Source organism: Vulpes lagopus, chromosome 12, assembly GCF_018345385.1.
Source record: "Vulpes lagopus strain Blue_001 chromosome 12, ASM1834538v1, whole genome shotgun sequence".
NCBI classification, from domain to species: domain Eukaryota; kingdom Metazoa; phylum Chordata; class Mammalia; order Carnivora; family Canidae; genus Vulpes; species Vulpes lagopus.
Genome location: NC_054835.1, coordinates 40,100,878 through 40,117,853, shown reverse-complemented (window position 1 = coordinate 40,117,853; position 16,976 = coordinate 40,100,878). Strand labels below are relative to the sequence as shown.

Here is a 16,976-nt window from a genome sequence, read left to right as displayed (position 1 = left end):
ACCTCTCCCTGCACCATGCCTTACAACTGCTGCCTGCCCAACCTGAGCTGCCGCTCCACCTGCTCCTCCCGGCCCTGCGTGCCCCCCAGCTGCCATACCTGCACCCTGCCTGGAGCCTGCAACATCCCCGCCAATGTGGGCAACTGTGGCTGGTTCTGCGAGGGCTCCTTCAATGGCAGCGAGAAGGAGACCATGCAGTTCCTGAACGACCGCCTGGCCAGCTACCTGGAGAAGGTGCGTCAACTGGAGCGGGAGAACGCGGAGCTGGAGAGCCGCATCCGGGAGTGGTGCCAGCAGCAGGTGCCTTTTGTGTGTCCCAGCTACCAGTCCTACTTCCGGACCATCGAGGAGCTGCAGCAGAAGGTGAGGGGGTGCCATGTGAGGGTGAAATAGCAGCCAACTGTCCTTGAACAATAAGATGTTCTCAAGTTCAAGTGGCCCTCACAGTAGAATCTTGTTTTCAGATCCTGTGTGCCAAGTCTGAGAACACCAGGCTGGTGGTGCAGATCGACAATGCCAAGTTGGCCTCTGATGACTTCAGAACCAAGTATGTTGAGACTCTCAGGCTAGGTGACATCTAAGATCCCTATGGCTCTTACATGGTCCCCTGTGACTAATACTTCCTGGAAGGGAGGAGGCAGCCATTTCACCCTTTTCATTTTTCTTCTCAAGCCTGGCCTTATATAAAACCATTTTCAAATAAGAATCCAGATTCATATACTGCATGCTCTTCAGTCAATATGGTCTTTCCAGAAGGCCCCCCTAAGCTCCCAAATTCAGAGACTGACATGAACTATTCTTGGGGAATGGATTGGTTCTTTGGGAATGGTGGTATATTAACCAACAAAATTGAGAGGATAATGAGAGACTCCATTTCATGAACCCCTATGGGCAACTTCTGGTGTTAGGGTGAGTCAGGGGCCTCTGCAGTCTGTGTGGAGCTTTACAGAGACAGGAAAGAAAAGAAGCAGAAAACTGTATTATCTCAAAGAGATGGAGACCAACCTATCCACACAAAACACAGTACAAGGGGATGGGATTCTTTTCTGCCTCATCCTCCCAACCTGATGTGTGTAGGTACCAAACAGAGCTGAGCTTGAGGCAGCTTGTGGAGTCAGACATCAATGGCCTGCGCCGGATCCTGGATGAGCTGACCCTGTGCAAGTCCGACCTGGAGGCCCAGGTGGAGTCCCTGAGGGAGGAGCTGCTGAGCCTCAAGAGGAACCATGAGGAGGTGAGAGGAAAAGGGGAAAATAAAAGTAATCTTTAGAGCCAAACCTTTAGCATCGGCAAGTGGGAGGCAATTACCATCAAGCTTCTTGGGCTGGGATCCTTCTCTGAAGAACTCAAGATCAGCCAGAGAATGATCATGCTATATCCATAGCATGGAATGAGGTGGGGTCGTTATTCTCAAGCAGCTGGATGAAGATTGGGCTGGTATTGGAGATGCTGAAGAAGGGCACTCGTTTATTGGGCCCTGATCTCTTCTTGTCACTATTAATTTCTGAATTTGGTGGTAAAGAAAAAAGAAATAAGACATGCCCCCTCTTTTCAATGAGCTCCCAGTCTAGCCTGGGGAGATGGCCACGTAAAGACAATGATATAATACAGGCAGAGGAAAAGAAGTACTATATAAGATGTACAAGCAGTATATTCAGGAAATAATCCAGTCTACCTGGAAAGAGATAAGGAATTCTTCTCAGAGGCATGTCATGGGAAGAAAGAAGATTTCACATTTGGGTGTTTCAATCTGGGGGAAAATGCTGAGCAAAGACACAGAAGTGGTAGAGCAGGTATACTGGGTTTGGCCCATGAGTTGATATGGCTGGGTATGTATTACCTATAGGGATGTGATGGAAAATGAGGTAGGACCTGCACTTGCCAGGGGGTTTGGACTTACTCTTATTGGAAATGTGAGCTTCTTTCAGGTTTTGGGGAAAGAAATTGATGTGATCCCTTTTTGGGTTTATTCCTACATCATATCTGTGTCAGCCTTGGGGAATGATCAGGATATTCCCTTCAGTGCGTTTTTGTTAGGGTTGTACTCACTTTCCTACAATAGGAAGATAGACAGCAAATCCATTTCTGTGGCTCATTTATTTCTCTTCTTCCATTAGGAAGTCAACACCCTGCGCTGCCAGATTGGAGACCGCCTCAACGTGGAGGTGGATGCTGCCCCAACCGTGGACCTGAACCGTGTGCTCAACGAGACCAGGAGTCAGTATGAGGCCCTGGTGGAGACCAACCGCAGGGACGTGGAGGAATGGTTCACCACCCAGGTGGGCATCTCAGCACGCGGCTACTCAGGACCCTTGGCCCCTCGGGACCCTTGAGGCAAGGTCTGACCCTGTCTTCTCCCCTGTGCTATTTCAGACTGAGGAGCTGAACAAGCAGGTGGTGTCCAGCTCGGAGCAGCTGCAGTCCTGCCAGGCGGAGATCATCGAGCTGAGACGCACGGTCAACGCCTTGGAGATCGAGCTCCAGGCCCAGCACAACCTGGTGGGTGTTGTTCAGGGTAATGCCCATGCTCTCCTGAACCCGTGAAGCCTGTGACTTCTCTGAAACCCCATGGAGAAGCCCCCTGGGGAGTGACTCTGTGACATTCTTTGTCTTCCCCACACAGAGGGACTCCCTGGAGAACACGCTGACAGAGACCGAGGCCCGCTATGGCTCCCAGCTGGCCCAGGTACAGTGCATGATCACCAATGTGGAGTCCCAGCTTGCTGAGATCAGGTGTGACCTGGAGCGGCAGAACCAGGAGTACCAGGTGCTGTTGGACGTCAAGGCCCGGCTGGAGTGTGAGATCAACACATACCGGGGTCTGCTGGAGAGTGAGGACTGCAAGTGAGTGGGAGACAAAGAACTCTGGAAAACATGTGGTGGGACTACAAGACATTGTAGGCATATACATGCGGTCCACATTTTCAACTCACAAAACAACATGGAATTATAGAAGAGTCCACTAGGTGACAGTTAAGCAGATATTGAAGGTCAAAGATGAAGGGCATACATCCCTGCCTCAGGGAGCTAACGACGGAGAAGTGGTGGTGGAGAGAGTGTTATGACAATAATTTCTGGGTAAGGTGGATTGTGTTGGTTCCATGAAATCTAAGGAGCATATTTTTCAAAAGGACAGTTTTCCACCTTAGCACATGGTATTCTGGGATGGGGAGAAGGATTTGATAACAATAAAATTTGATTCCAACTATCACCAACCACTGAAAATTCATGGGTGGAATTCATAGGGCTCTCTCCACAACCATCCTCAATCCATTCTAAATCTATGTGTCCTCCCAGGCTCCCCTGCAACCCATGTGCTACCACCAATGCTTGCGGCAATTCCTGTGGGTCCTGTGGCAACTCTCAAACACGTTGCTCTTAAATTAAGAACTTGCATCCTCTTTGAAGACGACAATGAAGCCATTCAGATCAAGCACAGGAAAGGTCCTTGGGTCCTGCCTTTGCTGGAGCTCAGCTGCCAATTAGAAACCTAGACATGCCAAATATATTTCTAGACATGGAAATTCTTTCTAGATTCAACAAGAAAAGACACACATCATCAACTTCTAATGTCTGGAAAATCCCTTCCTGTTGAAGTTTGAGTGTCTTTGTTTCTAAAGATGTCCAGCTCCCTGTAATCCAAGCTCCAGGATTTACTTTTAGGGCATTTCCTGTATGTATTGTGTTTTCTGCTTTTCTAGCTTCTTTGGTATTCTCTGGAATACAAGGAAGCTACTTCATATACTTCCCAATAAACTTTATTTCTCTGGCATAGAAAATTTGTTTCTCATTCATATTTATGCACTGTAAAGTATCTACCGTGGCTGTTTCCTAAAAATACCCCTTTGTTAGGATGAAATGGGTTAAATGATTGACACCAGCCATTATGTTCCAGGAAAATACTGATGCGGAAGGGAGCCTGTCATCCTAGGAGGCTCCTACCAAGGGGAGACCATGCAGAAACCTGGCCTCCAACACTCATGCCCATCTTGCCTTGGCTGCAATGTCCTTGGCAATACTAAGTGTCACCTCAAACCTCACTGCTGCCTCTCATGGTGACCCTCATCACCAGGGGTTGATTCTCTGCTTCCCTTCTCACAAACTGCATAAAGACGGACTTCTGTAGAAACTACTCCTAAAGAGCAGCTGCCCTCTCCCCTTTCAACTTGTCTTCTATATCTGAATGACCAATATAGAAGCCTGGCTTTCCCTCATAATGTACCTTCAATGATTTACATAAATCCACACATTCTGGGTTATTATTTATGTATTTATTTACTTATTTATTATTATTTTTTTAATTGGAGTTCAATTTGCCAACATATAACATATCACCCAGTACTCATCCTGTCAAGTACCCCCCTCAGTGCCTGTCACCCAGTCACCTCAACCACCTGCCCACCTCCCTTTCTACTACCCCATGTTCATTTCCCAGAGTTAGGAGTCTCTCATGATCTGTCATCCTCACTATTTTATATTCTCCAAATGAATGAGACCATATAATGTTTGTCCTTCTCTGATTGACTTATTTCACTCAGCATAATACCCTCTGGGTGCATCCACGTCGAAGCAAATGGTGGGTATTTGTCATTTCTAATTGCTGAGTAATATTCCATTGTATACATAGACCACATCTTCTTTACCCATTCATCTTTCTTTTTTTTTTTCCATTCATCTTTCGATAGATACTGAGGCTCCTTCCATAGTTTGGCTATTGTGGACATTGCTGATATAAACATCGGGGTGCAGGTATCCCGGTGTTTCACTGCATCTGTATCTTTGGGGTAAATCTCCAGCAGTACAATTGCTGGGTCGTAGGGCAGATCTACTTTCAACTCTTTGAGGAACCTCCACACAAACTGTGGAGTGGCTGCACCAGTTCACATTCCCACCAACAGTGCAAGAGTGTTCCCCTTTCTCCACAACCTCTCCAACATTTGTGGTTTCCTGATTTGTTAATTTTCCCCATTCTCACTGGTGTGAGGTGGTATCTCATTGTGGTTTTGATTTGTATTTCCCTGAGGGCCAGTGATGCGGAGCATTTTCTCATGTGCTTGTTGGCCATGTCTATGTCTTCCTCTGTGAGATTTCTCTTCATGTCTTTTGCCCATTTCATGATTGGATTGTTTGTTTCTTTGCTGTTGAGTTTAATAAGTTCTTTATAGATCTTGGATACTAACCCTTTATCGATATGTCATTTGCAAATATCTTCTCCCATTCTGTAGATTGTCTTTTAGTTTTGTTGATGGTATCTTTTGCTGTGCAAAAGCTTCTTATCTTGATGAAGTCCCACCAATTCATTTTTGCTTTTGTTTCTCTTGCCTTCATGGATGAATCTTGCAAGAAGTTACTGTGGCCAAGTTCAAAAACGGTGTTGCCTGTGTTCTCCTCTAGGATTTTGATGGAATCTTGTCTCACATTAAGATCTTTCATCCATTTTGAGTTTATTTTGTGCGTCGTGTGAGAATGGTCTAGTTTAATTCTTCTGCATGTGGATGTCCAATTTTACCAGCACCATTTATTGAAGAGACTGTCTTTCTTCCAGGGGATAGTCTTTCTTGTTTTGTTGAGTATTAGTTGACCATAAAGTTGAGGGTCCACTTCTGGATTCTCTAGTCTGTTCCATTGATCTATGTGTCTGTTTTTGTGCCAGTACCACACTGTTTTGATGACCACAGCTTTGTGGTACAACCTGAAATCTGGCATTGTGATGCCTCCAGCTATGGTTTTCTTTTCTAAAATTCCCGTGGCTATTTGGGGTCTTTCTGATTCCACACAAATCTTAAGATGATTTGTTCCAACTCTCTGAAGAAAGTCCATGGCATTTTGATAGGGATTGCATTAAATGTGTAAATTGCCCTGGGTAGCATTGACATTTTCACAATATTAATTCTTCCAATCCATGAGCATGGAATATTTTTCCATCTCTTTGTGTCTTCCTCAATTTTTTTCAGAAGTGTTCTGTAGTTTTTAGGGTAGAGATCCTTTACCTCTTTGGTTAGGTTTATTCCTAGCTATGTTATGCTTTTGGGTGCAATGGGATTGACTCCTTAATTTCTTTTCAGTTTCATTGTTAGTGTATAGAAATGCCATTGATTTCTGGGCATTGATTTTGTATTCTGCCATACTGCCAAATTGCTGTATGAGTTCTAGCAATCTTGGGATGGAGTCTTTTGGGTTTTCTACGTAGAGTATCATGTCATCTGCAAAGAGGGAGAGTTTGACTTTTTTTTTTTTTGCCAATTTGAATGCCTTTTATTTCTTTTTGTTGCCTGACTGCTGGGACTAGGACTTCTAGTACTATGTTGAATAGCAATGGTGAGAGTGGACATCCTGGTCGTGTTCCTGATCTTATGGGAAAGGATCCCAGTGTTTCCCCATTGAGAATATTTCCTGTGGGTTTTGTGTCTTCCTCAATTTCTTTCAGAAGTGTTCTGTAGTTCTTAGGGTATAGATCCTTTACCTCTTTGGTTAGGTTTATGCCTAGGTATCTTATGCTTTTGGGTGCAATTGTAAATGGGAATGACTCCTTAATTTCTCTTTCTTCAGTCTCATTGTTAGTGTATAGAAATTCCACTGATGTCTGGGCATTGATTTCGTATCCTGCCACACTACCGAATTGCTTTATGAATTCTAGTAATCTTGTGGTGGAGTCTTTCGGGGTTTCTATGTACAGTATCATGTCACTGCAAAGAGGGAGAGTTTGACTTCTTTGCCAATTTGAATGCCTTTTATTTCTTTTTGTTGCCTGACTGCTGAGACTCGGACTTCTAGTACTATGTTGAATAGCAGTGGTGAGAGTGGATATTCCGGTCATGTTCCTGATCTTATGGGAAAGGATCCCAGTGTTTCCCTATTGAGAATAATATTTGCTGTGGGCTTTTCATACATGGCTTTTAAGAAGCTGAGGAATGTTCCTTCTATCCCTACACTCTGAAGAGTTTTGATCAGGAATGGATGCTGTATTTTGTCAAATGCTTTCTCTGCATCTATTGAGAGGATCATATGGCTCTTGTTTTTTCTCCTGTTGATATGATCTATCACATTGATTGCCTTACTGGGGTTGAACCAGCCTTGCATCCTGGGGATAAATCCTAATTGGTCATGGTGAATAATCTTAATGTACTGTTGGATCCTATTGGCTAGCATCTTGTTGAGAATTTTTGCATCCATGTTCATCAGGGATATTGGTCTCTAATTCTCCTTTTTGGTGGGGTTTTTGTCTGGTTTTGGAATTAAGGTGATGCTGGCCTCATAGAATGAGTTTGGAAGTATTCCATCTCTTTCTATCTTTCTGAACAGCTTTAGTAGAATAGGTATTGTTTATTCTTTAAACATTTGATAGAATTGCTTGGGAAGCCATCTGGCTCTGGACTTTTGTGTTTTGGGAGGTTTTTGATGACTGCTTCAATTTCCTCCCTGGTTATTGGCCTGTTCAGTTTCAGATTTTCTATTTCTTCCTGTTCCAGTTTTGATCGTTTGTGGTTTTCCAGAAATGCGTCCATTTCTTCTAGATTGCCTAATTTATTGGTGTATAGCTGCTCATAATATGTTTTAAAATCGTTTGTATTTCCTTGGTATTGGTTCTGGCCTCTCCTTTTTCATTCGTAATCTTATTAATTTGAGTCTTTTCTCTTTTGTTTTTAATAAGGCTGCCTAATGGTTTATCTATCTTATTAATTCTTTCAAAGAACCAACTCCTGGTTTTGTTGATGTTCCACAGTTCTTCTGGTCTCTATTTCATTGAGTTCTGCTCGAATCTTTATTAACTCTCTTCTTCTGCTTGGTGTAGGTTTTATTTGCTGTTCTTTATCTAGTTCCTTTAGGTGCAAGGTTAGCTTTTGTATTTCAGTCTTTCCAGTTTTTTGAGGGATGCTTGTATTGCAATGTATTTCCCTCTCAAGACTGCTTTTGCTGTATCTCAAAGATTTTGAATGGTTGTATCTTCATTCTCATTAGTTTCCATGAATCATTTTAATTCTCTAATTTCCTGGTTGACCCTTTCATCTTTTAGCAGGGTGGTCTTTAAACTCCACATGTTTGAATTTCTTCTGAATTTCTTCTTGTGATTTAGTTCTAGTTTCAAAGCATTATGGTCTGAAAATATGCAAGGGACAATCCCAATCTTTTGGTATCAGTTGAGACCTGATTTGTGACCCACTATGTGGTCTATTCTGGAGAAAGTTCCATGTACACTTGAGAAGAATGTGTATTCAGTTGCGTTTGGATGTGAAGTTCTATAGATATCTGTGAAGTACATCTGGTCCAGAGTATCATTTAAAGCTCTTATTTCTTTGGAGATAGTGTGCTTAGAATATCTGTCATTTGCAGGAAGTGCCGTGTTGAAGTCTCCCAGGATTAGTGTATTATTATCTAAGTATGTCTTAACTTTGGTTATTAATAGATTGATATACTTGGCAGCTCCCATGTTAGGGGCATAAATATTCACAATTGTTAGGTCCTCTTGTTGGATAGATCCTTTAAGTATGATATAGTGTCTCTCTTCATCTCTTACAACAGTCTTTGGGATAAACTTTAATTTATCTGATATGAGGATGGCTATCCCTGCTTTCTCTCGAGGACCATTTTAAAAAATATTTTATTTATTCATTCATGAGAGACGCAGAGAGAGTGAGAGAGAGGCCGAGACACAGGCAGAGGGAGAAGCATGCTCCATGCATGGAGCCTGACATGGGACTTGATCCCAGGTCTCCAGGATTAGGCTCTGGGCCTAAGGCAGTGTTAAATGCTGAGCCACCCAGGCTGACCTTGAAGACCATTTGAATGGTAAATGGTTCTCCAACCTCTTATTTTCAGGCTGTAGGTGTTCTTAGGTCTAAAATGCATCTTGTAGATAGAAAATAGATGGGTCTTGCTTTTTTATCCAGTCTGAAACCCTGCACCTTTTGACAGTATCATTAAGCCTATTTACATTCAGAGTTACTATTGAAAGATATGAATTTAATGTCATCATAATACATATTCAGTCCCTGTTTTTGTGGATTGTTTCTTTGGACTTCCTCTTTCTTTTACAGAGTTCCCCTTTATATTTCTTGCAGAGCTGGTGTGGTGGTCACATATTCTATCAGTTTCTGCCTATCTTGGAAGCTCTTTATCGCTCCTTCTATTCTGAATGAGAGCCTTGCTGGATAGAGTATTCCTGGCTGCATGTTCTTCTCATTTAGGACCCAGAATATATCCTGCCAGCCATTTCTTGCTGCTAGGCCTCTGTAGAGAGGTCTTCTGTTAATCTAATATTTCTCCCCACATAAGTTAGGGATATCTTGTCTCTTTCTGCTTTAAGGATCTTCTCTTTATCTTTGGAATTTGCAAGTTTCACTGTTAAATGTTGGGGTGTTGGAATGGTTTTTGTTGATTTTAGGGGATATCTCTCTATCTCCTGGATCTGAATGCCTGTTTCCCTCCCCAAATTAGGAAAGTTGTCAGCTATGATTTGTTCAAATACACTTTCTGATCTTCTGTCCCTTTTGGCACCCTCTGGAACCCCAATTAAACATAGATTTTTCCTTCTGAGGCTGTCATTTGTTTTCCTTAACCTTTCCTCATGATCTTTTAATTGTTTTTCTCTTTTTTCCTCAGTTTCCTTCCTTGCCATCAACTTTTCTTCTATGTCACTCGTTTTTCTACCTCATTAACTCTCATCATTAGGACCTCCAGTTTGGATTGCATTTCATTTATTTGGTTTTTAATTTCAGCCTGCTTAGATCTAAATTCTGCAGTCATGAAGTCTCTCGAATCCTTTATGCTTTTATCCAGAGCCACCAGTAGCTTTATAATTGTGCTTCTGAATTGGCTTTACGACATCGAATTGTTATCCAAATTCTGTAACTCTATGGGAGAGAGTACTATTTCTGATTCTTTCTTTTGTGATGAGTTCTTATTTCTAGTTATTTTGCTCAGTGCAGAGTGGCTAAAAACAAGTTGTGCTTGAAAAGGAAGGAAAAAAAGAGAAAGAAAAAGGAGGAAAACAACAACAAAAAAACAAAAGCAAAAGCAAACAAAACAAAAACAAAAACAAAAGGAAGAACAAGGAGGGGTATCCTCTGATTCTATATACAGTAAGTCCCTCCAATTCCCTTGGAGCTTTCCAGAGCTGCTCAGTCAAGAATTTGCTCTTCCCCTGTCCTTCCAGCTGGTCTTCTGCGGGAGGGCCTGCTGTGCTGATTCTCAGGTGTGTGCACCTGGGGGAGCTGCCCCGCCCCCTGCCAGGTTCTCGGCTCAGTGGGAGCTCTTTATCTTGTGAGGCCCCTGGTCCCTGGCGGCCCCACTCCATCCCAGGCACAAGGTGACACAGGGAGGAACAACAAAACTGGCAGCGGCCAGTTTTGCAGCCCTGGAGTCAGCTCCCGCAGTAACTACCGCAGTCTCCCAGTCTTCACGGGCCTGGATGCTCCGGGGGGCGGGGGGCACTGATCTGCACGGGGCTGGGCCGCCCAGCAGCAGAGGGTCCTCTCTGTCCTGTGCCCTCCCCGCCTCCACCTGTTCCAAGGGGAGCAACGGATCCTGGGCTATGTCCTCCGGCGCCCTGGCCTCCAGGGCCTGTGCGGCTGGAATGGCGCTCCCAGGGAAAGCAGCCCCCTCTGTGCGGAGCCTCTGCCTGAGCCGCGGCCAGAGCTGCTCCCGAGGTCCCACCGGGCACCCTCCAGCTCTTTACGGTGTTCGGTTCGTGGTGTGTGGCTCGCTCTCCCCGGGGCACACCCCTCTGTTAATGACCCCAGGAACCTGGAGGCTCCACTGCTCCTCCTGGGATTCTGCCTGAGTTCTCTGCGAGCGCCTTTCCATCTGGGAAGATTTTTAAAGTTCCTACATCTTCAGGACTGGGCTTTCCTGTCCTGGAGGCTCTCACCCCGGCCTTAGCTTGGCTTCTCGTGAGGCCCCTCCCCCACTGGATTATTTTTTATTTAATTTTTTTCCATCTTCTTACCTTGGTAGAAGGGGGAACTCTTCTCACTGAGCATTCCAGCTGTTCTCTCTTTAAATGTCAGGGCAAATTAGTAGGTTTTCAGGATGATTTGTAAGTTATCTACGTAAGTTGGTGGGGACAAGTGACATGGGGAACCTACTCTTCTGCCATCTTGCCCTGCCCCGCCGCCTTCTGGGTTATAACTCTTGTTTTATCTCCTATTACAGGTTCCCCAGCTCCCAAATTAACCTGACTTCCCCTTTCTGTCCCAACCGGGGGATAGGCCTAGATCCTCTGCCATGTTTCTTTTTCTCCATCCCTGTTGAGGGAGAACTAGCTCCTCTATGCTGACGACCCCTGAAGTTCTCATTTTAACTCAAGTCCTGGGTCTTCAGTTGCACATAAGACAGTTTGATTTGGTATTAGGTTGCCACATTACATTTAATTGGACTCCAACTTATCTTTGTCATTCTTGTTACCCGCTTGTTATCCCCAACACTTTGTAATCCAAAGACCCTTTCTTTTTTTTTTCTTTTTTTTTTTTCAAAGACCCTTTAAATGAAGGCAAGCACCTCTCCCCACCTCCCTCTTTTCAAGTTCACTCTTTCCTTTAGGTCTTTGCTCCTATCTATAATGTTCTTCTATAACTAACTTCTATATCACTTTATTTTCTGTAATTTCAAGAAAGGCCAGTGTTCATTGTCTCCTCCAACAGACATTAATCCTATTCCCTACTTGACTCCTATCTAAATTATTAAAGCTCTCAATTTAATCAGCTACCATCTCAATTTTTCATTTGATTTGACACTATTTAACCTACACAGCTGCAATCAACCATCTTCTGTGTGTGTCAATACTGTGTAGATGCTGAAAGCACATGGATAAGTGAGCCCCAGGCCTGGCCCACAGCATGTTCACAATCTAGAGTGAACAAGACAAAGAACCAGCCTTCATACAGACAAATAGCAGTGTGGCTCAAGAGGGGTGTAAATGAAAAATGATGAATTTCTGAAGTGTGAAAGAAAGACTATACTTTCAGGGATCATTTCTATAGTTTGAAGTGTGAAAGAGTGGTAAGAAAAGGCTTTATGAGGAGGTAGCCCTCATTCAGGGCTTTGAAAACCTAAACATTCCATTCATACACATATTGTCTGCCTATCCTTCAATAGAGATTGTATCTTTATCCAATTAAAGCCTAGTGTAAACCATAGAATATTGTAAGTGGAATAAAGGAACAGTAACGCTAATAAGTATTCATGAGGTTATTAAAACTTGTTCCAACTTCAGTCAAAGATTACTACATGATATTAGCATAATTCTGAAATAAAGTTTGATGAGCTGTGTTTAGGCAAATGAATGTGTGCAAGTCTGACAAGAGGGAAAGTTTCTCCAAAAATGAGCTTTGCCTGGCAAGGAAATGAGGAAGCAGGATATAACTAGAGCTTAACAGAAAAGTTTGTAGCTGGAGCAAAGCATTTCCCACAGAAATGGTGGAAGATGATACTGCAAAGTAGTCATAGAGGACCATATCTGGTGGTGCTTTTCATGGTTATCTGTGAGATTTGCTTGTAAGGAAGTTTGGCATATGATCTGTCGAGCAGCTATGTATAGGCTGGGTTGTGATGGGTCCTAGAAATTGGTGGGGTTGGATAGGAAAGAAGGAAGAACAGTTGGGAGGCTGATGAGAGACAACAGGACTGACTGAGATGGAGGGAGAGTGGAGGGCCCAGGGAGGGGTAGATTTTAGCCCAGGATGTGGAAACTGATTAGAAATAGAGGAACAATGGAGAGAGAAGGAAGGAAACTAGTACTGATTAAATACCTACTTTTTAGGTCAACATGAAAGATGTTTTTGAGCCTGAGAAGTGAAACACCAGTGGGGCTCCAGTGGAGAGAGCTAGAAGAGAATGACTGGATTTGAGAGAGATGTCAGGGAGTTACCTAAGCAGAGATGATCCATTAGAGCTGTAGGAGTTGTTAAGACTATCAAGAGGGATGATGTTAGACTAGGGATAACCTTGGGAACCACTGGGAGAAATGACAGAGCCTTAGCCTCTCCAAAGTCCCTGACACGAGGGTCCTCCTTGGTTTGGCCCAGTCCTCAAGGAGAGAGGTGATACCTTGTTATGAGCAGCTGGAGTGGGAAGCAGCTGAAGCAATACAGAAGTCAAAATAAGTTCAGGTTTTGATGAAGGGCTGGTCAATGGCATCCTTTTCATGAATCCTCATTAGTGTTACTGTTCCTTATTTATTCCATTTACAGTATTCTATGGCTTACACTATGCTTTAATTAGGTGAAGATACTGTCTCTCTTGAAGGGCCAGGAAAATTGAGGATTCAGAAAAGTCAGTGGGCATAGCAATAGGGAGATCCCTGGTGACCACAGAGAGGGCAGAGTCTGTGAGATGCTAGGGGAAGAAATCATGTTTCAGTGGCTCTTTCACATCTGTTTCAAATCACCAACTTGATAGTAAACTTAGTGCACAGTTCAACACAACATATTCATACTAAACATGAAGCTTAATTTGCTTTGTCCTCTGTGTAACTCTTTAAAATGTTTTGGCATCTGTTCTTCCCTTTGATCTGTGAAGCAGTCACATAAACAGGTTTTCATCCTTCTTCTGAGTGGTTCCCAAACCCAGTCTTTCCAGAAGACTAGGACTATTAAATTACATTGTCTTGGATTGTTTCATGTTCTTCTTGACTCCTCTATTCTAGATTGGAAAAATGCATTTTTCTGGTTTGGCTTGGTTCCTAAAGACTTCCAAGCTCCATTCCCATTGGGAGTTGAAGACTGAGTGTAAGAGAAACAATGACAGCTCTGGAGAGGATTTGCTTATTGGGCTCTGAATTCTATTTTAGGGTGCTGTACTTCTCTTTGCCCAGCCAACATTACTACTGACCTGGCTTATTCTTCATGTCCTCCTCTGCTTGTACCTCACTGGAAATGTTGTTTGAGCATATTCCCAAAGCCCATCTTGTTGTTTTAGTTCCTGGATCACTATCATAATTTATCCCCTCAATGTGATAAGGCTGAGTGATTGACAAATTTGCAACAGACACCTTTAGGGAACAGTCTATGGAAGCTTTATATCATGTTCTTATAAGTAGTTCTAACTAAGGCTGGCCCAGCAGGATAGGCTAGTGTTGGCATAAAACAGTGTTTCTGCTTTTTAAATTCTCCAGTGGGTCACTCTTCATCTCTTTCAGGTAATCATCCATATCTTGGTCTGTGTGTGCCCAGTGACAGCACTCCTGGCCTCCCCTTGCCATTCGTCTACATTAAAATAGAATAAATCCGTAAGTGGCCCAATATGTTACTTTGCATTTTCCAAAGAATGCAAAATACATTTCTTATGGTGAGAACTTTAAGTTCCAGTACCTGGCCATCAAAGAAGACAGTTTTCGAAAAAAATGGGGAGACTTCCTAATACCTTTAAAGTTCTGCCATGGGGAGGATAGTCTTGGTAGATCTGCCTTGATTCCACTCTGTGGTTAAGTGTCACTTGATAAGTTTGGATGTGATCTCTCCCACAGAAATAGCCTTGGCTTCCATAATAAATAGTATCTTTAAACCTCAACTGCAATTTTCTCACATCTGGTGACCAGAAGCCTTACCACGGCGTCTGCCACAATTACATGGGCAGGTATAATAAAATCTTTTTGTTTGTTAGGAGTTGATTTGCTCATCATGTTTATTGAAGGGTCATTGACTAGAGACAATGGCATTGTGTATGTAAAGGTAAGGATTCACAGCCCACAGTAAGTGGAATAAATAAAAAGCAACTGCCTTCTGTAATTCCTGGGAAATAACTTGAAACTTGGCTCTTTTCTCAATAAATCCAAATCCTCTCAGTTATTTTAATCTAATGACCATGCAGCTATGCAACAATCATGATTAGTTCTACTCCAGAGGTGGGAGTAGTCATGTTTTCTAAACTCTGACCTCCACTTTTGAAGATACAAGGATACTTACCTCTGGATCATTTTGCTCTGAGGTGGAAGCTGCTGTAATGGTTTAGGGATCCCCATGGGCATTTTTGCCAATCTACAACATAGCGTTCCTTTCCCATTCTTTAAAAAACTACCATTGTCTAGATTTTTCTCTTTTGAAATTTGGGGCATAGAAGAAGGGGGGGGGCGGAAACAGAAAAGCTAATGAGTCTATCTATTTGCTTTATGTTATTTGATCTGATCCAATAGGGCTTCAGTTTGGTATAATTTTAAATCAGCACACCCATTCCATATCTCTCTAAAGGTAGAAATTCAGGCAGAAGGGGCAGAGAGTTGTGGATTGTGAATGTGGTTAAGGATGGCAGTGTCTTCAAAGAATTACATTCTGGGAGATCACACATTTGCTCCAAATCTGCTATATTTTATGGAAGCATATTTGAAGCTCCACATTGTAAATGACTTTCAGAATCACCCAAGAAAATATACATTATTATTTTATAGTCATAATGTGTTTCTGACCCATTAAAGATGCTACTAAGTTTGGTTGTTTATCCCACTCACTAGGCTTGGTTCCAAAAGATATCTGGCTGGCTTCAAAAATAAACACACCTTCAGAAGATGAAGATTTGCTTTCAATGTGGATAACCAAAAAAATAAAAAAAAAGTGTCCCAGACTGTGAGGCTAACTTTGTAGAAGGGGTGATCTGAGTGGTGGGTATACAGGAGAAATTAGTAAGTAGCCTCCAAAAGGAACTGCTTTAAGGAGTATCTGTCCTGTTTTGAGCAGTGATAGATTAAACATAAAATCCTCATAGTTTGTATCTTCATCTGGAATAGCACAAGGGCAGAACATTTGTTTGCCAAGATGTATTGATGATCACAAGATGCTATTAAACATGTTGTGATGTGGTGTTTTTTCAGGATTACATCCTTTGGAGAACTGGGCTCAGATGTTTCTACATCAAATCAGGGGTTTCCTTTTTTTCAAGCTTTTAGCAAGTATTATACTTACTCAGTAGACTTCCTTCCATTAGAATAGAAATTACCTTTGGATAGAGAACAGGCTTTTGTTTCCTGGCCCGCTCTAATTTAGGAGGGGATACTGTCTAGTAGTGATCGAACTTCATTGAACTCAATCTATGTATGCACTATCACATCTCAGTATGAGGAGATTGGAAGACAGTTGGTGTGATGGAGAGAGCATGGCTGTTGGAATCAGAGAGATTTGGGTTTGAATGCTGGATTACCACATAGGAGCTCTGGGACCACAGGCAGCCTCTCAGAGATTTGGTGTTCTCATCTACAAACCCTATAGGGGGTTTGTGTGCTTTGAACAGTGGGTGCTCAATGATCAGCCATTCTGATAGTATTCATGTTGTGTGTAAGCACACAGTACAGTCTTCATACAGGGTGGGTTCTCCCAAGTTGTTAGTTTCCTTAATTTTCTATGAACATTGAGTAAGAGTAGAAATGGAGCCTGGTGTGGGCAGGGAGGCTTCCAACAGCCCTGTAAAGAGAGAGGAGAATTGCCTCCATCTTGCTTGGATGGAAGGGCAAAAGGCTGTTGAACAGGATGGCCTCGTGGGTTGCTCTGATCTCAGCTTCCAGGATTCTCTATCAAACAGTCTAGTCTCTGGGTGGACTCTCTTAAATGGCTTTTCTCACAGAATCCTCATTGAACAGGAGTTGGGTAAGACACAGATGTTTCTTCCTTTAGGAGAAAGAGGCATAGACATGCCCCTCTCTGGGGGGCAGGGTACAGCTGTCACTCTAACTCAACACCCTGTGAACAATCGATGCTGTTGGCAAGGTAATGGGTTGGTCACTTTGAAGGTCTTACTTAACTAACCAGCATAATTGGTGAGGAGTCCTGACTTAGCAGGAAGCCAGAATAAAGCATTTTATGAGGTAAAGGACTCGCGTGAGGTGGCTAAATAACAAATGGGAAAATTGGCAAATACGGTAAAAGGGGGTAATGCTGCATGTGGTCACCACACCCACTGCTGACAGAATATAAAGCCCTGAAAAGGACCAGGGCTTACACCAGTGAGAGGAATCAGCCTTTGAAACTGCCCTTCAGAGCTCCACTCCCTCCAGC

General features: G+C 43.0%; 1 protein-coding gene across 1 annotated transcript; it reads left to right on the top strand.

The window, feature by feature from the left end:
• On the top strand, positions 1-3,736 carry LOC121473303 (keratin, type I cuticular Ha1-like). Its single transcript, XM_041725484.1, has 7 exons — positions 1-363; positions 465-547; positions 1,078-1,234; positions 2,118-2,279; positions 2,374-2,499; positions 2,624-2,844; positions 3,298-3,736. Exons 1-7 carry the CDS (start codon positions 16-18, stop codon positions 3,380-3,382), a joined length of 1,182 nt encoding a protein of 393 aa, XP_041581418.1. The 5' UTR covers positions 1-15; the 3' UTR covers positions 3,383-3,736.
• Positions 3,737-16,976: the final 13,240 nt, after the last annotated feature.

Coding starts and splice junctions, on each gene's coding strand:
- LOC121473303 (XM_041725484.1), top strand. CDS start 16: ATGCCTTACAACTGCTGCCTGCCCAACCTGAGCTGCCGCTCCACCTGC. Junction 2,280..2,373: donor AGGAATGGTTCACCACCCAG/GTGGGCATCTCA, acceptor GTGCTATTTCAG/ACTGAGGAGCTGAACAAGCA. Junction 2,845..3,297: donor CTGGAGAGTGAGGACTGCAA/GTGAGTGGGAGA, acceptor GTGTCCTCCCAG/GCTCCCCTGCAACCCATGTG.